The 25,377-nt window shown below is 28.3% G+C and overlaps 2 protein-coding genes and 2 long non-coding RNA genes across 11 annotated transcripts in view; 2 read left to right on the top strand and 2 right to left on the bottom strand.

Moving 5' to 3' along the window:
• LOC145937748 (uncharacterized) overlaps positions 1-25,377 on the top strand; it is a 412,856-nt gene that overhangs the window by 153,217 nt on the left and 234,262 nt on the right. The gene's annotated exons all lie outside the window — the stretch shown is intronic.
• Positions 11,930-13,907, bottom strand: LOC145937520 (uncharacterized). The gene is made up of 5 exons (XM_083040591.1): positions 13,674-13,907; positions 13,219-13,308; positions 12,816-13,084; positions 12,484-12,646; positions 11,930-12,328 (listed from the first exon to the last, which is right to left on the bottom strand). The coding sequence occupies exons 1-5, from the start codon at positions 13,792-13,794 to the stop codon at positions 12,090-12,092; spliced, it is 882 nt and encodes a 293-aa protein (XP_082896717.1). The 5' UTR covers positions 13,795-13,907; the 3' UTR covers positions 11,930-12,089.
• Positions 14,010-16,078, top strand: LOC145937525 (uncharacterized). Its single transcript, XM_083040605.1, has 5 exons — positions 14,010-14,567; positions 14,635-14,775; positions 14,865-15,112; positions 15,364-15,523; positions 15,682-16,078. The coding sequence occupies exons 1-5, from the start codon at positions 14,444-14,446 to the stop codon at positions 15,732-15,734; spliced, it is 726 nt and encodes a 241-aa protein (XP_082896731.1). The 5' UTR covers positions 14,010-14,443; the 3' UTR covers positions 15,735-16,078.
• LOC145937528 (uncharacterized) lies at positions 14,286-19,728 on the bottom strand. Its single transcript, XR_014425574.1, has 4 exons — positions 19,590-19,728; positions 19,168-19,255; positions 18,911-19,035; positions 14,286-14,426 (listed from the first exon to the last, which is right to left on the bottom strand). It is a non-coding gene; the product is annotated as an uncharacterized LOC145937528 (long non-coding RNA).

Raw genomic sequence — 25,377 nt, 5'->3', positions numbered from 1 at the left:
AAGCAGTGGTATCAACGCAGAGTACTAAAAAATGAAAATATTAATAAAAATGAATATATTAATAAATTTACTTGTTAAGAGAGGATTCCTTTAAATTAATTTGCGACGAATGTTTATTTCCATTATTTTTTTTCTTATCCTTTTGATGTTGGTTAACTTTTTCATTTTTTCTTTCTATCCCTTTTTCTTCTTCGCTCCTTTATTTAAAACTAAAACAAAAACGTATACTATAATATATCGCATAAAGTGTAATTCCCTATTAAAAATAGAAATCAAATCGCAAGAATTTTATAAGAGAGCAATATCAATATCGAACAAAATTTTTAAAAATTACAATTTAAAATATAAAAAATAATTAAGCAATGTAATAATTATTAAATTTGTTTATAGTGTATAATTTATAACATAATTATTAAAAATATATCAATAATTTAGCTCACCTCTTTGAACCTCCTGCAGGTTTGAGAAGATACGTTGCTATGTACAGAGAGTAACATATTTTGTTTTATCGTTGCTATAGAAAATTCGATGATGTTAAAGTTGTGTTCGAAAATTCGCTATTAGTATTGAAAATCTATAATTCACGTCACACATGTTATAGATTTTTAGTATTGATGGAAATTTGGGAACATAACTTTGATTAGACATAAAATTAATAAATTTTAAAACACAACCTTAACATATCTCTCTTTTTCATCGAATTTTCTATAGCAACGATAAAACAAAATATGTTACTCTCTGTACATAGCAACGTATCTTCTCAAACCTGCAGGAGGTTCAAAGAGGTGAGCTAAATTATTGATATATTTTTAATAATTATGTTATAAATTATACACTATAAACAAATTTAATAATTATTACATTGCTTAATTATTTTTTATATTTTAAATTGTAATTTTTAAAAATTTTGTCCGATATTGATATTGCTCTCTTATAAAATTCTTGCGATTTAATTTCTATTTTTAATAGGGAATTACACTTTATGCGATATATTATAGTATACGTTTTTGTTTTAGTTTTAAATAAAGGAGCGAAGAAGAAAAAGGGATAGAAAGAAAAAATGGAAAAAGTTAACCAACATCAAAAGGATAAGAAAAAAAATAATGGAAATAAACATTCGTCGCAAATTAATTTAAAGGAATCCTCTCTTAACAAGTAAATTTATTAATATATTCATTTTTATTAATATTTTCATTTTTTATTTATAAATTTTTAAATTATTGTTAGAGAATAGCTAATTTTGTTAGTTAAAATCGATTGATAGCTTTTTCGTAATAATTTAAGTTATTTTTATAATTGCTTTCTCATATAAAAAAGATTCTATTTTACCGATTCTTTCTTAAAGTTCGCAATATAATAATCTTTGAAATAATTTAAATGCAAGAGCTTATAACTTCGTGACATAAAAGTTTTATAAAATATATTTTATTAATCATATTGATATTGTATTGATATACGCGACTCATTTACAGAATACTTAACATACAGCAGGAAACATTAAATGAAGAAAATAATTCGGAAAACAGCAACAAGAAGGAAACTTTTACTCCAAATCGAAGTAATGATGTGGAAGTCAACAGGCAGGAAATTACTTTTCTCAATCAAAATGATGTTTTAGAGACGATATATTTGGCGTCGGATGAAATGTTGGAATCGATACAATTCGAAGATTCTACTGTGTGAGTCTTTATATTTTTAATTTATACTTAATATAATATAATTTTTTATTTAATTGTATAATTATTATGCAAATTTTTACCTCTATGTCTTAAATGTATTATCATATCAGTTAATAGAATATTTATGAGATTAATTTAAACGAAAAATTTAATAACGAAATATACTACAATATAATGAATTGTTTTTAAAATTTACATTATCAGAAATTATATAACCACATGTAATTATCAAATCTACCATTGGAAAAATATTATCAATAAATGATATTTAATACACTTTCGTTAATAATGTATTGTTTTTTAAAGCATGTTATTAGAATAATTTAATTAAAATATCTCATTTCTAAATTAATATAGTTTTGATACAAATATATTTAATATCAAAATTTTTATGTCACAATAACCTTCAAAATTTCTTTTGGACTATTTATTAACAATTGTTGTGATCACATTATGTATATATATTTGATTCTTTCTTAAATAAAAAATAATTATCTTTTATTGTAATTAACAAATAAAAGAACATATTATTTAATATTTTATCTTGATAATTAAAACAAATTAAAATATTATTATATTACTAATTTTAATAAAAAATTTATTTAGAGAAATTGTTGGATATATCGATGAAATTGATGGTCCGAAGATAGTTGGTAAATCCCAACATTATAGATTGTTAAAGTTTCTGGTGAACAACAACAGTAAACATCGCATTCAAGTTGTTGCCTGGAACGAAGAAATTGATCGTATAAATTTTCATATACAACCAAATCGAGTAAGTGATACATTTTTATTTAATTTATTTTTTATAACATTAAAATTATTATTTTTATTATCATTTTGTTGTAATATTTTTTAAAAAAATTTTTATTCCAATAAAGTACATATAAAACAGTAGTATTAGAATAATATTAATTTAATATATTTAATTTAATAATATTTGTTAATTTTGCAGATTGTGCATATTGATGGTGCCAAGGCTAAAAGGCTAAAAATACCTGAATTCAACCAAGGGACTCTTCAATACGAATTAATTATTCGTTCCAACACGACGATAAATACATTGGGTACACAATTTTGACCTAAAAAAAAACATTCAAGCGGTGCAACCACAATTAGTGGAATTGTGTGATGTATCTCAACATCTTAATGCATGCATTAGTAAGTGTTTATATGTATATAATATACTTTATACTATAATCCGGTATTTCTTATATATCGATGAACATTTGTATGCAAATGTACGTATAAATATGTAACTATATGTTTTACAAATCTTTTATATACATATTTTTTACATAATTTCTTATTTTTATGCTATTTGATTTTTATAATTATGGGATTTAAATATTTTCTATAAGTCAATTCGTTATAATACAGTCTTGTGATAAACTAAAAATTAATAAAATTTTTTTCAGTTATACGTGGATACATTAAAACGAATTTCAATAAGTTTACAAATAGTTTTAAAACAATAGGCTGCGGATCCATTACAGATAAGACGTATAAATTAGAGATACAAATAGTTAATTATGATAATGATGTCTACTTCGACAAGGGGCAAATGATTGAAATGAAAGGATATGTAAAAATTATGAGTAAGCTATGTGAAAAAGTTTTAAAATTTCTAAAAATATAATAACTATATAACTGTCATTAATATTATAATTTTATCATTTAGATGACGTATTTTACTTGGAGGTTGATCATTCAACAGACATAAAGCAAATAGGAGAGGAAAAGTTATCTCTACAACAATTATTGTTGGGTACAAGACCAATTGTAAAAAAAACATCCAATGAAGATTTAGGATTACCACCACGCAAAATGATTCGAAAATAATGATTCTTTTCCATTTCATTAAATAATATGTGAAAATAATTATAATACAAAAAAAAAATTTTTTAACGCGTTCACAATGTTTCGTTATAAGTAGTTTTACTTTCGTGTTATTTAAACGTTATAATATTTCGAAAGTATTATTTTATATATATATATATATATATATATATACTCTTCTAGAGACTATATATAGTATCCAGTATTTTTTTTTATAGAACTTTAACATTAAGTAAAATATAATTATTTCAATGATGATAAAAATAAATGTCACCATTCGTTACATAAGTAATGATTTTTCAAAAATAATGTTATATGTAATACAATGTATTTTATGAAATAAAATTAAATTTTATGTAGAATGTTTTCGTAAGCATATTGCATTCCGAAAACATTACAATTTATAGGATATTTTTGTACTTAATTATTGTGTATATTATATGTTGTATGATTATATATTGCAAGAATGTAGATATTATTTATATTTAAATTTAATACGGCCGAGAGATCGAGTACATTAATTATATTTAGTCGTTTATTAATCATCATTCATACTTTCTATGCAGATGTAAAATAAAAAATAAAATTTTGCAAATCGAGGGATTCTTTTTCTTTTTAATATTATCGATCTCTTTTTTTTAATGTTTAATTTACTCAGGAGTAAGCAAAAAAGATAGCCTATTTCGACATAATAATTAGTTTAATGTATCACGAATTTCGGCTAGAGAGTATTGAAGTAAAATGATATTATATCTTTTTTTCTCTTAATTATTTTATAAATAGATAAATTTGCTTAATTATTTAATTAAAATCCTATAAATTGTGATAATGCAATATGCTTACGAAAACATTCTACATAAAATTTAATTTTATTTCATAAAATACATTGTATATACATATAACATCATTTTTAAAAAATCATTATTTATGTAACGAATGGTGACATCTATTTTCAACATTATTGAAATAATTATATTTTACTTTTAATGTCAAAGTTCGAAAAAAATTGATACAGGATACTGTATAGTCCTTAGAAGAATATATGAAATAATATTTTCGCTAAATAAGGTGAAAGTAAAACTACTTATAACCAAAAATTGTGGCGCGTTTAAAAAAAAATTTGTTTAAGTATTAGTATTATTTATACATATTATTTAATGATATAGCGAAATCATTTTAATCGTTATTTTCGAATCATTTTGCGTGATGGTAATCCTAAATCTTCATTAGATGTTTTCGTTAAAAGTGATCTTGCACTCAACAATAATTGTTGAAAAGATATCTCTTTTTCTCCTATTTGCTTTATATCAGAATTCTGAACCTCCAAGTAAAATTCGTTATCTAAATGATAAAATTATAATATATTAATGACAATTATATATACCTATAATTATTATATTTTTATTATATTATTACATTCATTCAACATGACAAAATTTTTAAAATAACAATTAAAGTTATGCAATTTGTTAATATTATTTTGTTAAATTCATATTCATCAATATTCATATTCATATTCATATTCTATATTTTATATTCTATATTCATATTATATATATTACCTCTCATTTCTCTTAACCTCTGTCCTCTCTGCATTAACCCCACTCACGATGTGTCACCGAACTTTCAGCAATTACGTTCACACCTCTCTCTCGCGATATCATCGACCGCCAATCACGTACGCGGAAAAGGGGCAACAATACAAGCGATACAAAACATACACTTCAGGCGTTTCATGACTTTTTTCATATAGGATTTAGAGATAATCGAAATTATCGTAAATATTGACGGTTTGCCTTTGTCTAAATGTTCAGGGAGTCAAGTTTACCCTATTTTATGTAGTTTATCTAACAATTACAACAATGTTGGTATTATTGGAATTTATCATGGGTATGAAAAGCCTAAAGATGCTAATAAATTTTTAGAATCTTTTGTAAATGAAGCTCAAGATTTAATTACGCATGGTATAACAGTTAACGGAATAATATATCCATTTAAAATTAAAGCTTTTATTTGTGATGTACCAGCTCTATCTTTTATAAAATATACAAAAGGTCATTCAAGTTATTATTCATGTACAAAGTGTGAAGCTAAAGGCGAATATTATTTAAATAGAGTATGCTTTCCGTATTTAGAAATTTTAAATGCGAAAGCAGACAAAAAATTTAGATTAAAATCACAGCCGGATCATCATACAGGTACATCGATATTAGAATTAATTCCAAATATAGATATAGTGTCTGATTTTCCATCAGATCCAATGCATTTACTTTTTCTAGGAGAAGTTAAAAAAATAGTTTCGTTATGGTGCCATGGAAAATATCTCTCTCGTGCTAAATTATCATCGCAACAACAATCTATAATATCAACGTTTTTAGAAAAGCAAAGATATAACATATCATATGAGTTTAGTAGAAAACCAAGATCAATATTAGAAAGCAAAAGATGGAAAGCTACTGAATATAGAAAATTTTTATTATATACTGGGCCAGTTGTATTAAAAACTGTATTAAGTCGCGATAAATATTTAAATTTTGTAACATTACACGTAGCTGCTACTATCTTATCAAATTCAAAGTATATTGAACTATATTTAGATTATGCAACATTGTTATTACGATATTACGTTGAATCATTAATTATTTTGTACGGTAAAGAAAATGCATCGCATAATACACATAATTTATTACATCTTTGTGATGACGTAAAAAAATTCGGACCACTACAACAATTCAGTGCTTTTCCATTTGAGAATTATATGCAATCAATTTTAAAAATGATTCGTAAAAATGATAAGCCTTTGGAGCAAATTGTTTGCCGGATAAGTGAACAAAATAATTATATAAATCCTAATCTAAAAATAAGACAACATAAACCTCAACTTTTAAATCCGCATTGCAATGGTCCACTTATTAATTGTCACAATTATAATCAATTTAGTAAAATTGTGTTTGAAAAATTTATATTAACAAATAAAGAACCTGATAATTGTTGTTGTTTATTAGATGGAAGTATTATAGTTATCCTCAATTTTGCTGCTTCTAACGAGAATATTATTGTACTTGCAAAAAAATATAAGACCCTTAAAGATTTTTATACTAAACCCTGCAAATCTTCAAAATTAAACATTTATGAAGTCTGTAATTTAGGCAATTTACAGACTTGGAATTTGGACCAAGTTGCGCATAAGTGTGTTAGAATGTTGAAAAAGAAAAATACATACGTTGTTTTTCCTTTATTACATGCTGAATTATAGATAAGATTTAAAATTTATTGCTATTACCTAAAATTCAAAATATACAAAATTAGTTTAGTTTATATTATTTTATTTGTTTATTCCATTTTATATTATAATTTTCACAAAATCATAAAAACAATATAATAAAGAACAAAAATATTTTTATTATCTTTCAAAGTTATTGAAAAATATTTTTGTTTTAGTATCAGAAATATTTGTTAATCTGTTTTAAATCTTTTATTACTTTAGTACATATATGTTATTATTAGCACTACTTGTTGTTAGTTATTATTACATAATTATAATTGGACAGATTAGATGTAATAATTTATAATAATTATATATACAATATTTTCCCTACTATTTTATATCTTAATGTATAATCTGCGTTTGTTATTTATAAATAATATTGATCAATTATTAGTTTTTTTGCTGAAAATATCAAATATTTTTAATAGTTAGATTTCACAATCGTCAAAAAATGTGTACTTTCGTTTTTATATTTATCTATATAGGATGGAGAAACCAACGTGGACAATAGTTCAGTTTTCAACAGATAATACTGTTGAAGCAGTACCATCGGGCTGGATTGAACACAACAAATGTTATTGGCCTCCATTTAAATATGAGCAGATTATCGCAGCGATTCGAAAAAACATGGAACGAAATACATGTTGGCCATGTTACGATATTAAAACGTTCCGAAATAGCACGTATGGTTAGTAGTATTTTTTTATTTCTTTATTTTTAAAAAATATTTAAATTAATATTATTTTTCTAGAAGTAAATATATATTATTGCTATTGATCGTTATAATGTTTTAACATTAATTTGTATAATTTTAGATAACTACAATGTAGCAAGAATAAAAACTAAAAAAGCTGAATACACATCTGCATCCGATTTAAATTCAGAAATAGAGAATCAAACAAAAAGAAAAAGGATAAAAAATCGTCTGTATGACAGTGACAGCAGTGATGATTGCGACCAAAATAACAGCTCCTCAACAAAACAAAAACAATTAAAAGGTTTCAATAAACAAATATTTCTGTAGTTATTGTGTAAATATTAACGTTTAATACATATATCATAAGTATATTCTTCGTCAAATACACTATAATATAATGTAGTGTATTTGACAAAGAGTATATACTAATTCATACTTAAAATTATTTTCTCAGAAGACGAAATGGTTAAAAATAAGACCAAGATACAATATTATGAAAATTCTGAAGACTCTGAATACTTTGAAGAATCTAATAGCATCCTTCTAAAACATCCACAAATGACAGGTAAGTTAACAAAATAAATAGTTCAAGTTTATTTAATTATAATATATGTATATAGATCTATTTATTTTATTGTTATATGTAATTAATTTATTATTTAAATATTAACATCTTATAATTTTTTTAATTTTTCTTTTTTTTATCTTTAAATTTCAAGTATCTACTAAATTAAATTAGACAGTATTGGAAATCAAGTATATACATTTTGTTTTTCATATCGAAGATGTAATTAATAAAAGTATGTATTTTTTTGTATGCTCATAAAAACAAATTGTTCGAGAGCGCGCGAAGAAAAGACTAAAGTGAAGCGACGGAAAGCAGGAGAGAATAGATTAGCCACGTTACGTAACAAGAAATGTTTAATTTTACGAAAACAGATTTACAATAATTACACTAATGACTTTTCTAACAATTAATTCTTTCAGATGTCAAAATCGTATCAATTGAGAGCGGTTGTCGGCGGTAATTTAGCAGTTATAATAACTCAGCGGATATGCGGTTGCGAAAGCGGTATTGCCAAAAAAGGCCTGGCGGCGATCGGGTTGAGCTCCTTTTATTGTTTCGACAACGGAGCTTCCCCTATAGCAAAGCGCCAATAGTTTTCATAGTTTTAAAACTTGATCGAGGTGACCCAAGGGCGCCGCGTGTAATTGGCCGTCTCATGTCTGCGCGGAGTACGCGTGCTCCTGACATGCGCGAGGAGTTAGATCGCTCGATCGATTGGTCTTTAAAGGCCCACGTGATGCGGCCGTGCTTGTTTCTCGTGATATCGATATCTGCGAGACGGTTGCGATGACTGTTAGCTATTTATTTTGTTTGATGTTTTTGTTGACAGAACTGACGTGACGATTTATTACTCATTTTCATTTGCCCTTTTAAACCAAAAGAAAACCGAATAAGGACAAGCTCGACAATTACAGCTGGACAGAAACAATGATTATTAATTCTCTATATCGCAACTCCTTTTCAGCGTTTTAAACATTCCCGCCCACTTTGTTACTACGTGACAAAATATCGACCTTGCGTAGGAAAGGTTCGACCTATAGTCATCGATTTTTCGATATCGATCGGCGTGTTCGATGGCCCTGGTGCTGTCGCAGTCGGCGAGGCCGTGTGTTGCGGCGCTGTGGTTGGCGGCTGCGCGGAACGCGGAATGCGGCACGTGGCAGTTGCGAGCCACTTGGAGAGAATTGCGACTATTCCGAAAATAATTCGATTCGTGGGATTGCGCGTATGTGAGTGATAGGGTGCTTTCCGATTCACGCATGATGCGCATGAAGCGACAGAAAATCGTTCCATTTCACGCTAATGCGTGGGTGCTTTCCGATTCACGCATGATGCGCATGAAGCGACAGAAAATCGTTCCATTTCACGCTAATGCGTGTATTAGGTATGAGATAGTAAATTTGTAAAAATATAACCTAGATTCTTATCCTTTTATGCGCATTTAGCTGCTTATTGTCCGAGAACGTAAAAAGACTTTACAGATGAAAATTTTCTATGCAGTTTAATTAAAAAATAACAGAACAGAAAAAGTGAATAATTACAACACCTAATATTGTAAATGCAGGAAAATTAGGTAAGATATGTTTTCTGTAATAATATATATATATATATATATAATATATATATATTAAATATAAACACTTATGTAATTGTAATTCGTATTTTTATACTTTGTAAAATATTTTTGTAAATAATTATCTTTTTTTGCATGAGATATATCTAAAAAATAAAATTTTAATTTTTAGTCACATGGCAGTCAGAAAAATATTACCAGTTATAAATCATATTCTTGATGATACATCATCATCTTCCTCATCATCATCATCTTCCTCATCATCATCATCTTCATCTTCATCAGACAGCGAAGATGAAGTTAATATTTTATGTGATTTTCAAATGCTAAGTACATTACTTAATGAAGAGTTGCGTGAAGAGGCTATACGACGGATTAAAATAGACAATTATGCAGAAAGTGTTATTCCCGGATATTCAAAACATGTATTCAAGGAAAATTTCAGGTATAATAAGGCTAAATAATGGGTGCTTTCTTGCAACAACACAGTGCGACACAGGAGTATCATTCTATCTTTATTGTTCACTGGTATTGAAAAAAGGTAGAATACTCTGTGTCGCACTGTGTTGTTACTGGAAAGCACCCAATGAATAAATTTGTAATTTATTTATTTTCATATTAATTTAAATTTAAAATGGACAAAAATGACTTGTGCTGCAATTTTCAATAATTCTATAAATATTATAATTCTAACTCATAAATATACAAACAGAATACTAATATATATTTATTATTATAGTTTATTATACAATTAAATATATTAAATATATTTTTACAGAATGTTTCCAGAAACCTTTGAAAGCATTTTATCGTTAATTGGTCCTATATTAAAAACAACTAATAGAGCAAGTGGTAGAAAACCCATTGATGCAAAAACTCAATTTCTTGTTGCATTATGGTATATGTCAACATCAGATTCCTATAGGTATGTATAAATATCGAAAATAAACATTATCATTATTAGTAATTAGAATGATAATGATCAAATATTTAGAATATTATTATTGTATTCTGTTTCAGATCTGTTTGCGAAAAGTTTGGTATTGGAAAAGCTACAGCTTTTAGAGCTCTAAGACGTGTTATTTATGCTCTCTATTGTTTGGCACCTAGAGCGATTCAATGGCCTAAATATCAACATGCTATTAAAGTTATGAATGGTTTTGAGAAGATATCTGGTTTTCCAAATGTTATCGGTGCAATAGATGGAAGCCATATTAGAATACGTGCACCTAAAATTGATTCAGTGTCATATATTAATAGAAAAGGTGATTATTCTATTATATTACAAGCTGTATGCGACTCAAACTGCATATTTACACATTGTTACGCTGGACACGTTGGCTCTGTGCATGATGCCAGAGTCTTTAGAAACTCACCTATATCAGATTTTATTGAAAGGCCTGATGAATACTTTCCTAATGACTCCCATATTATTGGGGATGCAGCATATGCAATTAATCGTCATGTCATGGTACCGTTTCGAGATAATGGATTTTTAACATTTCGTGAAAATAATTATAACTATTGTTTGTCTTCCACACGAATGGTAATAGAACGTGCATTCGGCTTATTAAAAATCCGTTTTCGTATGCTCTTAGATTGTCTACCATTATTAGGAATAGAACATATTCCCGAATTTATAATAGCATGTTGCGTATTGCATAATATTTGTACGTCCAAAGGTGATGTAATGAATGTTCTAATAGACAGATGTAATGAAAGAATACAATCCTGTTATGAAAATAATGCAATATTAGGTAATGAAAAAAGAGAAAGAATTATGAATGGATTAAGAATTAGATTACAAAATTAGATATGACTTTTTAATTTTCTTTTATTTATATCATATATTATTATAAGATATTTGTAATAACAAACACAATACTTGTAATTTAAACGACTGTGATATCACATTTCAAATAATAAAAAACTTAATAATAATTGAACTTTTATATTTATATTTTCTACCTTTCTTAAAAATATTTTGACGATAAATTAAAATAACACATGTATCATATGTATCACTTCTTAGGGCCAGTTTTTCAATAATAGTTTAAACTTAGATCAAGGTTTAAACTTTATGCAGAATTAAAACTTTAATCTAAATTTAAACTGTTATTGAAATACCGGCTCTTTTAGTAAAAATAGTTGAGAATAATAAAATAAAATAATATCACATCACTTTTGTAACAGCAATCTTTGGTTCAAATAATGCTGATATATATATGTAATAACATTTAGTAATACTCAAACTAAACTAAAATAAACTAAAACAACTTACATATATTATTTCTTTTAAATTAAAAATTTATAATAATGCTTGCTGATAAAATAATGGAAAGGTAAACATATTCCGTGCATTATATATATATATATATATATATATATATATATAATGCATATATATATAATCTATTGTATTATAATATACCTATTATAATACAAATATATCAAATAGTATTGTTTTAATTTTCTTTATCTTTTTCAATTAAAGATTTTAATAATCCTAACATGCCTCCATGCATTGCCATTTTATCTGCATGCATTTTCTGTTTATCTAATATTTTTTTCTCATATCGTTTTTGTTTTTCTATTTCACGTTGAGCTTTTTCTTCTCGTTTTTCTTTATCTCTTTCTTCCATAATATTTTTCAAATTGTCCATGTAGTTGTTTAAAATTTCAACTCGTCTTTTCTTTTCAGGTGCTGTAAATATACATATTTATACAATTTATAATTGTTATAATATTAATTATTACGTATATTATATTGTATATATATATATATATAATAAAAAATTGAACAATATTATTAAAATAAAACAGTTAATTATTGCATTCATAAAAAGTTTTAATATTTACGTTTTTTGGCTGCCACATCAAACTTATTAAGTTCGTCCTCAGATGAAGAAAATGGTATTTTATTTTTAGAATTCAACAGTAAACAGGAAGATGAAGGACCTTCGCTACTTGCAATAGCAACAGGTTCTATATATGCTTTCTCGCCGAATATAGAATCCATTACCTATTGTACATGAAATTATTCGTTAATGAAGAAAATATTTGAAAATAAATTAAGAATATTGTATCTGTGTGTGTGTGTTTGTATAGAGATAATATAAGATTGTAAAATTATTTTATTGTCTGACAGAATTGTTTAATAAAAAAATTAATATTTAGATAAATATACTAACTGAAAAAAATGCCCAAGAACTTCTGCAATTTCCTGATTTTTTATTTTGATCTTTAATATTTTTGTACGTTCTTTTCAAACCTGAAATTTTGGTTGAGCATTGTAAACCTGTTACGTTTAACAATGAATTCTTTTTATTTATTTCAATTGCTATCTCAGCCCAAATTTTATTATGGCGTTTGTTTTGTGAAAATTCAGTTTGTTTATTTCTGTAAACTTCTAGTAATAAATGTACAGAATCATCACCCCAAATATAACTCTCTGAAGTATCTACAAATAATAAAATAATAGAAAAATATAAAATATGCTTCAAAATCAATAAATTATATATATATGTATATATATATATATGTATATGTTTGTACATAATATATATTTCAATTATTACAGAAAACATATCTTACCTGAGTTTCTTGTATTTACAATATTCGGTGCTGTAACTTGATTTTCCTGTCCTTGTTGTTTTTTAATTAAACTTTGTAGAAACTTTTCATCTGTAAAAGACTTTGTCTTATTTTACTTAGAAACAGATTGTATTGTATACATATATGTATCTACGTTCTATTAGAAGCTTTTTTAGTATACAATACATATTGCACACACATCTCTAATAACAATCCAGAAGATGTAAAATAACCGCTGGATGTTCTTCAAACGTCTTTCAGACATGTGTGCTGTTAGGGATGTTTATATAATACATTCAAGAAATGTCATTATTTAAATTATAAAAATTATTCTTAAAAGTTTTTATATTTTAATTTATTCTTTATACATGTAAATAAAAAAATGTAAAAAATGAAGTAATTACTTATTTGCATGTATTTATAAAAAATATTGTACAACATAAAATAAATCTTACCTTTGCTTGCCCTTTCATAATCTTGTTTATTTAATATGAGAGAAACAATCTCTCCCGTATCTTCTTTTAACAATTGTACAGAAAATTCCATTATGGACCGAACTGAACTTTGCACGCGCATTAACTGCCTCACGTTCGGACTTGAAACAGCTAATGCGCGTTAAAGTGAAATAAATCTAGGGAATATGTTCATATATCTTACATTTTTTGACTGCATACGTACGTATTGCGCGCATTGTGTAAAATAAAACGATTTTTTGTCGCTTCATGCACATTACACTGAAAAGAAACGATTCTCATGCACTATGCGATCTATGCGCATAATGCGTGAATCGGAAAGCACCCATAGAGTGCATGTGAGAAGATGCAATGCATCTCGGTGAACAGTGGTAGTGAATGAGAGAGTGAGATTATGTTTTACAATTTCGTTTCGCTTTCAACGATCGAGTGTGTACTTCCGGGAAGCAGAACGATTTATTACTCATTTGCCCTTTTAAACCAAAAGAAAACCGAATAAGGACAAGCTCGACAATTACAGCTGGACAGAAACAATGATTATTAATTCTCTATATCGCAACTCCTTTTCAGCGTTTTAAACACAAATTAATAATAAATTAATAATAAATAAATTAATAATATATAAATTAATAATAAATAAATTAATAATAAATTAATTAATTAAACGTCACGATGGACATAAATTATTACCTTTTATAATGTAGAATTGTAAATATAATATTGATTTTGCAGAATCTGAAACGAATATTAAAATGAATTCGAATCCAAGTGGATCCAAAGCAATGAAGCAAACATTTAATACGCGTGACTCCCTTAATAATAACATTGACACTTCTTTGAATAATGCCCCTCATTCATTCATTCGAGATGATAGTGGTATGTGTATTTTTTAGAGTTGTATATGATCGTTATTCAATTATTGATATATATTTTCATTTTGCAGAATCCACAAATATTAAAATGAATTCGAATCCAAGTGGATCCAAAGCAAGGAGGCAAACATTCAATACGCGTGACTACCTCAATAATAGCATTGACACTTCTTTGAATAATGCCCCTCATTCATTCACTCGAGATGATAGTGGTATGTGTATTTTTTGAAGAATTGTAAATGATCGTTATTCAATGAGTTGGAACATAATAATTTAAAAATATAAAAACATTCTTTTACAGATAATTCGAAATATTTTAAGGAAATTATTCGCCAACAAAGTTTCTTCAAAACACAATTGTGGCAAATGGCAGATGATTTAAGAGAAATAAAAGATGTCGTAACTGGTAATCTGCAACAAAATCAGGATGTCAACAAGCAAAATAAAAAGTCTATTTATTTCTCGTTTGATTTACCGTTAAAAACTGTTGAAGAGATAGAAGGAGCCGTAGAAGAATTTTTAAAAATTTCAGAAAATTTTGAATGTTCGGTAATACATATAATATATAAAATTTCTTTAGTATTTAGTATTTAATATATAAAAATTATATACATATACTTTATAAAATAAGAATTGAATATTATCTGTTCTTTTCAACTGAACTGGCAACATAAGTTCAGAGTTTATCTCTTTTTTTCCAATGTGGAGTAAAAAAGATAAACTTTGAACTAGTGCAGCCAGTAAAAAGAATAGATTTATTGTAATGTATAAATTAATGTGTAATATATTAATTTTTGTAGATTATGGAAACACGTATAGTAGGAGGCACATCTCCTTATAATTTTATTAAAAGAAATTTATGCCGATTAATTACTAATGAACTTGCAGTCCAATATAGTTGGCTGGGTGCTAAGCTCAAAAGACAATTTTCCAATCTTCGAATAACGAATATGTTATTAGGTAAATGTATTATTCCATATATTTTTGTAATAGCATATATATATATATATATATATATATATATATATATTTGTTTCAACTGTTAATGCAAAATTAATTAATTGAAGAAATAAATTCAATGATCTTTGCAAATATACAAATTACTTATTTTGTTACAGCTGCAGGTGTAGCATATTGTGATAAGGCTATATTTATAGTATACATATTATAGTTCAAGAGTATATGCAAGGCTATTAAAGAATGTAAGAGGAATAATTTATTGTATTATGTGTAAAAGTTTCAGTTTGTTATGATTAAGATTATATGGCGAACCGGTGACGGCAAATTAACATTATCGAAAGTCAAATTATTCTAGCTGTTAAATAGTCCTGATTCCAGAAAAAAGTAGTAAAGTGACAAAACTTATTTAGCTGACGCACGTGAGTGATAAATAATTTACAAAGTGATTAGAGAGATAAAATTGCTGTAGATTAGAGATGAGTTCCATAGATTTCAATGTGCCTTATCAATTAATGTATTAAATATATGTTTGATAATTTAAAAAATATTCTAATTTCCAATGCAAATTTAATAGTGTAATCAACAAAAAGTGCTGTTTTATTGCATAATGCACACTTATATCTTTCTCAAGGTACAATTTTACATTCTTTAAAATAATACTCTTGAACTGCAATATACTATTTACTACGATTTTAATATTACTTTTATTCTTTTCTTTTTTTAAATTTACTATTGATTATTATATAGGGTGTCTCAGACCACCCGTACATGCCGAATATTTTGAAAACGATTTTAAATTTGACCTTGAGACTTATTCTTTCATAACTGCTGCTAAGGTCAAATATTTATCATCATTTTATGTATTGTTAAAGCCCTACAACTTTTGTTTAAAACATTTTTATCTCTCGTGCTGTTTTCAAAATATTTGGCATATGTACGGGTGGTCTGAGACACCCTATATATATAATAATACATCTTTTTTATATAATATATAGATTATTATATTTTTAATGTAATATAGATTATAGACACAGATTTACATTTGAAAGATTGAAACTGACAATGAGTGAAATTATTTTTATTACAAAATAAATTGAAAATGTAGAAATTTAATTTTCATTTTATCTGTGTACAGTCTATATTATGGATAAATTAAAATATTACTGTATAAGTTCAAACTGTGATTTAAAAGATCAAACTGTGATTCAAGTCCAAACTGTAACATCTATATTATAATTAAATATTGTATATATGTACGAGGGTGGTTTGAAAAGTCCGTGCAAAGTCAGAGAGATGGCACCACTGGTGCGTATCGGGGTTATTTTTAGTTAGTAGCATCTCTTGGAAGAACACACACCAAGTTTCAGCCAGATCGGTCTATTTCTCTGTGTTTGGCGTTCGTTTGAATCGAGAAAGTCGAGTGATTTCCAAAAAATGGATGAAAGAGAATTTCGTGTGTTGATAAAACATTACTTTATGAAAGGCAAATCGCCTCAGAAGACTAAGGAGAAGCTTGATAAACATTATGGTGAATCTGCACCTTCGATTAGAACAGTTTATAAGTGGTTTCAAAATTTTCGGAGTGGCCATATGAGCACAAGTGACGCTGAACGTTCTGGATGCCCTATTGAGGTCACTACTCCAGAAATCATTGATAAAATCCATGATATGATGATGGATGATAGAAGAGTGAAGGTACGCGAGATTGCTAGTGCTGTGGGCATCTCGAGTGAACGGGTACATAATATTTTGCATCAACATTTGGGCATGAAAAAGCTATCCGCAAGATGGGTGCCGCGATTGCTCACAGTTGACAACAAACGAAATCGTGTGAGGTGTTCCAAGGACGGTTTGCAGCTGTTTCAGCGGAATCCACATGACTTTAAGCGTCGTTTCGTCACTGTGGACGAAACACCATTACACGCTTGAGACCAAGGAACAGTCCAAACAATGGGTTGCCAGCGGGGAGTTTGCACCAAAGAAGGCGAAGACCGTTCTTTCGGCCGGGAAAGTTATGGCGACTGTCTTTTGGGATTCGCAAGGAATAATCCTCATCGACTATTTGGAAAAGGGCAAAACTATTACAGGTGCATATTATTCATCGTTATTGGACCGTTTGAAAACCGAGCTGCAAGAAAAACGTCCACGATTGGCCCACAAAAAAGTCCTTTTCCATCACGACAACGCACCAGCTCACCCATCTGTAGTTGTAGTCGCAAAATTGATGGAATTAAGGTTCCAACTCGTTCCGCATCCCCCCTATTCTCCAGATTTGGCTCCCTCGGACTACTACTTGTTCCCCAATATGAAGAAATGACTGGGGGGAAAGAGATTTTATTCAAACGAGGAGGTGATTGCGGAAACGAATGCCTATTTTGCAAAGTTGGACCAATCTTATTATTTGGAAGGGATCAACAAACTGGAGCAGCGTTGGACGAAGTGTATAAGCCTAAAAGGAGACTACGTTGAAAAATAAAAAAAGTTTATCCCGAAAAATTAAGTAGTTTTCATTTTTGCACGGACTTTTCAAACCACCCTCGTATGTTATAAAATATTGATATATTTTACATACATTTTATAAATATATGAATTAATCCTACATTTTAAAGTTATTATTGCTCATAAACATCTCCTTTATAAAGTTTTGAATATTAATTTAAACAATAATTTTAATAGTACGGGCATTGAAAATGACGTCCATTTTAAGTCCTTTTTTGGATACTGTTTTGGACGTCCGAAGTAGTAAAAAACCGACGTCCAATGGATGTCCATTGGACGTCCGTTGGTCTTAATTCAGACGTCTTATGGACGTCCAAACTCGATGTCCGAACTCGGACGTCCATAGGACGTCCATGTGCTATCTGGGTACCTAATAAAGTACGAGCATCTCGAGGAAGTTCAGGATATTTTGGTTTTAATTTTGTAATCAATTCATTTAATGCGACATGAGTTATTCTATTTCTAATAGCCCACCCTTGTAATTGTGATGTAAAATTTACATTATCTTTATAATGTTCAAAATTATATAAATTAATTGAATGATCCTCATTAATAATGGTATTAATATCTACATCATTATTCTCGCTGCTAATAACTTCTTCATCATTATTTATTAATACAGAATTATCACTATAACCAATAGATGTTAACGATAAACTTTTATCCAATTGCTTATTTAAATTAGTCGTGCTTACAAGATTATCTCTCTCAAGCACTAATGATGGCAATTCATTAATAACATTACTTGAAACTAAAGGTGTATTAATATTAAAGGGAAAGTTATGATTAGATTCTGTAATATTAATAGATGCATTAGCTATTTTCCTTGCACGTGCATAATATTTCTTATTTACTTTAGGCATTTTTAATATATGATTATTAACTCACCGGACCAAGTAGCAGGCTGCTGCTTAATAACTCCAGTTAATAACTGCTTAATAACTCTTCAGTTAATATCTGCTTAATAACTCCCCAGTTAAAAGAAAGAGATCTGAACGGTACAATTTGTGTATCTACAAAATAAAGATCCAACTTTATATTATATATATGTATTCATTTAGTCACACACAATCCTATTTCATTTCTGATCTTTAATCAAAGCCATTACATATTCATGTACAATTTAAATCACAGATCTACTTTACCGTTTTATTACGATGAGTTCCTCGATTTTAATATAATAAAAAGAATAAGCATGGCACTAGACTGGTACAATCTATGTATTGTATATATCTACACACAAAATAAACATCTTATTAAATGCATATACTTAGGTTAACGTCATATAACCTCAATACGAGGTTGAAGGCGTTAATTCACCAACCGGTGATAAAACTGGAAAAACCCCTATACTTAGGTTACGTTCCAAAACGTCTTCTTCGAGGAAAATTTTACTGAAAATCTATAATGCACGTAACGTACATACACTATAGTTTTTTAAGTAAAATTTTCCTCGAAGAGGACGTTTTGGAACGTAATTATAACCTTAAATAATGTTAACCCAATTTTATTTTTCATTTTTAATCAAAGCTATATTATATTCATATACAATTTTAACAATACTTACCGTTTTATTCTCGAAATGCGCACAGAAAATTAATTAATTAGAAAAAACAAGAAATGAAATTTAGAGAACGAGCAGGAGATTGCGAGTTCCGCGATAAGGCGGGACGACGAGTCGGCGGAATCGGAGCTTCTCTCGCTCATGCGCGTTAAAGAAATATACTAATTTGTTCAGTGAGAAATCATGCAGCCGTTCGCGCATAAGCGGACAAAGTGGGGGGAGAGCGTGATATAAACCTCTGTATGTTTAATATTTTTTAAAAATTACTTAATATTTTTGGAAAATTAATTATTAATTAATTTTTTACATATTAGTAAAAAAACAGACGTCCTATGAACGTCCATTGGACGTCCGTCGGTCTTAAGGGGGGAACCTCATTTACATGATCGAAAAATACATGATTTTCACGAATTATTTTCTCAGGTATAATAACTCGAAATGCTTTGAAATTTTTATGACAATTTAATGCATAATTCAAGAGCACAGTGTAATTTTTTCACATTAAAAAATCGATATTTAATTTAAAAATGGATGCCATGTTAATATCGCCTCGTTTATTGCTGTGTACACTCTAGCGTCCTTAATTTTGATCTGAAACAAAAAAACAAAAAGTTTTTGTAAAGTTTATGATACTAGCTTCTAGATGACGTCGAGTATTTTAAAGAAAAAGTTGAAATTGCATGTTTTTACACAGTTTTAAATTTAAAGTGCATTTTTCGCTAAAAAAATCGACTTTAAAATACGAAAAAAAATATGTAAAAAATTTTTTTTCAAAAAACAATTAACGTCATCTAATAGAGAATTTAATTATCTATAAAATGAGCCGTCATAAAGCCAAATCGGTTCAGTAGAATTTTCTCAATCGTGTACACAAAATCGAAAAATGATGTTTCGAGAAAAACGCGTTGAAAGTTTTGGAAACATAACAATACTATATATTCACAACTTACAGCAGTATCATACTAATCAGCGATTCCAGCTCCATAAAGTAACCCTTCCTCTTCCTCGTAGAACTCGTTTTGAGCCGTCATCTCTATCCTACGTTCTTGCCTCTTTTGAGCAGCTGTAGTTTCGGCGGTCCTGTCTGATGATTCGCTTCTCGTCGTGCATTACGGCAAAATTGCGTGCCTGGATCCCAATTTCGATGCCTAATTTGTTCATCATCATTAAAACTGAATTGCAGCCTTCGTTAAAAACCGACGCAGCAATATACGCAGCAATACAGACGATTTTTGCTCCACAGTGCATGTGTTTAGGCGCTAAACGCCAAACGGTCGAATTAAAACTTTCATTGGAATTCTGCGTATGACCGCCTAAACACCTTTCCAAAAGTTGGTCATTGGAAAGATCGTTGAAGATCGGTGTCAAATGTTTCTCAACATTTGGGTGAAGAGGAGGGGGATGTTTAAATGATGCTGCACAACCGGCTGCCTCGGCCTTGCGCCACTTACACCAGCTATCAGCTCCGCTTTATGAGCTGTAACTTCGTAAACACTGCAGATATCGACTTGAAATTTTCAGAGAATATTCTTGAATAGTTTAGCAATCGATTCAGACTATTTCCAAAAATTCTATTTTTTTGACCCGATAAATGAGGTTCCCCCCTTAATTCAAACGCGTCTTATGGATGTCCAAATAATGTCCGAACTCGAACGTCCAGTGGACGTCCATATTTAAGTCACTGATGGATGTCCGAAATCGGATGTACAATGGACGTCCATTTTATGTCCATGGACGTGCGGACGTAAAAGGGACATAAAATGGACGTCCTAGGACGTCCTGTGCTATCTGAGTATTTTACCTCTTACTTGGCAAAATATTATTTTAGTTTCTTCATTAAATGTTTTTTTAAAATTGCTCATTAATCAAAAGTACGATTACAATTTTATTCACCACATTAGCAGATGCTAAATATTTGTGTTTTACAGGATAATTTGCGTGAAGTGTATGGAAAGCTTTAAAAGTAATGTCGATAGTCTTTAATGACGTTTCCACTTCATATAAGGCATCGTCGAAAACAAAAATATTTTGATGAATTTTTTGTAATGTAGGTCCGACAATAATTGTTTGAGATAATGTTAAACCAAAACTTTTTTAATTTTTCTTCTTTTATCCAAAGATGGTTGAATATCTCAGTGGTCTACACACATTATTATATATTTAGAAGCTAAATATACAATTTTTATTGAAATAAATAAGCAAAAATAATAATTAATAGAAATAAACAATAAAAAATAAGAATAAGAAATAGTAATAATAGCAAATAATAATTTACTAAATAATAATCACCATATATTGCACAAGTAAAGTAAAACAATTTATAACTATACCGGGTGTTCAAAATAAAGCGTTACACATTTTTAACTATAAAAATATTGTTTCTAGAAAAAATGCTTCAAATAAAAGTTGCAATATTTCAAGGAAAATATAAGTTGATGTTATAGGAATGTTTAAAAAATATGTAGCTGCATGTTACAAATTGTATATTTTTTCTTAAACATAACTATGCGTTTTCTTTACACCAATTGATTTGTCTAATTATTCTATGCATAAAAATATTAAGGTAAAATTATCGAGAACTAAATATTTTACAGATATTAGAGATATTTTGTATTTTATATAAAAAAATTAAGATATAAAATATCTCGTAAATCATTCAATTTTTGGTAAATATTGACAAAAGGAGACCCAGCCCCAATCACCTTGACCTTGACATATGTTGTCAAGGTCATAGGACTGAGTAACCTCCAACAAATTTTAGCCATCGCTCCTTCTTAAGAAGAAAGTTATTAACAAAAAAAAAGATTTGTAAAAATTAAAATTTGTACAGGTACCACCTGTAATTTCTTGACGCGAAGATTACTACTGACCAACTCCTTTCTGCTTTTTACTTTATAGCAGTATTAACTGGAAACAATTTGCTTAATAACATCAAGATTGACACTGTATTGTTCTCTATATTTAAAAATAAATTTGTATTACAATACAATATACATAATATACGTATATAAAACATATCCAATCTGTAACCAAAAAATTTAATTGATTGTATATAATAAAAATTCTAACCTATTGTCGATTGTTCATGCAATATATAATACTATTATTTTGTAATTTCTTTAAAATAAAATAATATAGCTTTGACGATTCACGTTTTTGAACAGATCCAAGATAGTTTATCAAAATCTATTTCAAACTGAAATAATTAAATTAAAGAAATAATTAAAGAAATAATTTTATATAAGACAATACAAATATTAATAACAATAACACATTGATAAAAACATATATACCAATGAATATCTTATTAGTGTATTTAAAGCAGAATACTGTATGATGAAATCATGAATATTAAATCTTTTTCTGCTCTTCCCTCTTAACAAATTCTTAAATTCACAAATTCTAAAAAGATATTTTGATGAAACAACACTACAAATCTCTTTGGCACATTTATAAAATTGTCCGAAAACTATGCTTTTCCCTTGACAGTTAATAAACAACCGTAAAATGAGTGTGATATCGGACTTTGTCATGTGGAATGACTGCGCATGCGCAAAGACCAGACGACTTGGACTTCATATTACGGTCATTTTACAGTTGTTGATTGATTATAAAGGGAAAAAAATAGTTTTCGGACAATTTTACAAATGTGCCAAAGAATTTTGTAGTATTGTTTTATTAAAATATCTTTTTATTTAAAAATGGCACTCAAGAATTTTTAGCATATGCTTTTTCTCGCCTCTGACGTCACGATTCCGACATGGTCGGCGAGGAGCCAGGAGCCTTAACTGTTCAATTCTAGCTTTTGAAGTTATTTCCCAAGAATTAAGAACTCTTGATCATGGTTGTATATTATGTTTTAATCAAGATGATCTATTATGTCTTGCGGATATTGCTCTAAAGAATATACAACATATCAATGAATTGAATGCTTTAATTTTTTAAATAAATCTATGTATGTGGATGTTACCTTCAATATTTTCGCAATATTTTTAACAGGCAAAATTTCAGATGTAGAATTATATTTATTGATCAATCCAGATTTAATTAATGAGTTTCTTATAATATTAATTTAATAATTTTACTTTAGAAATTGTATTCTTTTACATTTTTGTATTGAAAGTATTATATAGCATGGTATACATTATTATATATTTAGCAAAAATTAATAAAAAAGTAAAACTGTACCATATGTTTATTAGGAAATAGCTCGATAATATTTTCAGCTAAAAAAGTGAGCCAATTTATGATAATTTTAAAAAATACTATATTTTTTTCAAATTAAAATTTAGTAATGAAATTAATATTTGAGAAATAATATAAATATAAAACCAAGGCCAACGAGCATAAATAAACAGGATGTAATGTTGATTAGTAAATCCTTTAGATCACACAAATAATAAATGGTTTGTTAATCTATCGGATTCAGTTATTCCGAGTAATGTCTCCAATCTTCTACAACTAGGTGCTAATTTCAGTCTTCCAATCAATAAAAATAAAAAAGTAACAATTCACGAATTCATCAAGGACATCGAAGGTAATTCAAAACGCAATAATATTAAAAATCTCAGAACGATACGAAATGTTGCGGTTCCTCAATTTTCTCACTACTTACATAAAGACATTCCTAAAAATCCAACACATGAAAAATTAATAACAATGCACAAATCAACAACAGAATTTTGCCGCCATAATCCAAACATCATATTTACACGAGCGGATAAAGGCAACGTCACCGTTGCAATGAATAAAACATATTACATTGAAAAGGTGGAAGACCTGTTAAAAGATCACAACACTTATTCCATTATTAAAAGCAACCCATCCTTACGAATCGAAAGAGAGTTAAATAACACGATATAACAATGGCTAAAAAAAGAATACATCACTAAAAAAGAATATTATACACTACATTCAAGCGATTCGCTCCTACCAAAAGCTTATGGTCTCCCCAAGATCCATAAAAACGACGTTCCTTTCAGAATCATAGTCTCGTCGATCAATACAGCACTATATTCCCTGGCTTCTTATATTCACAAAATATTACTAAAGAATCTACCAAAAACCAGTAGCCATGTGAACAACAGCTTCGATTTATGCAGAACACTATCTGGTAAAGCATTGGGACCTTCTGACATTTTGGTCTCGTTAGATGTCGTATCTCTCTTCACTAACATCCCTCTGGATCTTGCAATCAATAGCATCAGTAATAGATGGAATCATATCGAATTCCACACAAAAATTCCAAAAAAAGATTTTATATCAGCTACCAATTTTATACTATCATCCACATTTTTTACTTTCAATGACACAATTTATGGGATCCCCATTATCACCCATAGTCGCGGATCTAGTGATGCAGGATTTAGAGGAATCAATCTTAAATAGTCTAGGAACGAGCTTAATATTTTACTACCGTTATGTGGATGATATTATATTAGCAACTCAGGCGAATGAAATTGCGAACATTGTCGACAAATTTAATGATTATCACGAAAGGTTAAAATTCACGGTAGAATATGAGGAGGACCGCTGCATAAGCTTTTTAGACTTACATTTAAAAGTAATATAGACAATATATTATACATAAATTGGTTTCTTAAAAAAACTTTCTCAGGCAGAATTTTATCATATTTTTCTAACCATCCAATGTGCCGTAAAATAGGAACAATATACAATTTAGTCGACAGAGCTTTATTGCTCTCACACCCTCAATTCCATAGAAAAAACTTGGAGATAATTATTAACATATCGCTCGACAATGGCTACCCCCTGGACCTCACTTTTAAAT

Source organism: Prenolepis imparis, unplaced genomic scaffold, assembly GCF_030444845.1.
Source record: "Prenolepis imparis isolate NDT839.2.m4 unplaced genomic scaffold, iyPreImpa1.0 SCAF_1, whole genome shotgun sequence".
NCBI classification, from domain to species: domain Eukaryota; kingdom Metazoa; phylum Arthropoda; class Insecta; order Hymenoptera; family Formicidae; genus Prenolepis; species Prenolepis imparis.
Note: the sequence above shows the minus strand (reverse complement) of the source record. Positions and strands in the feature narration are given on the sequence as shown.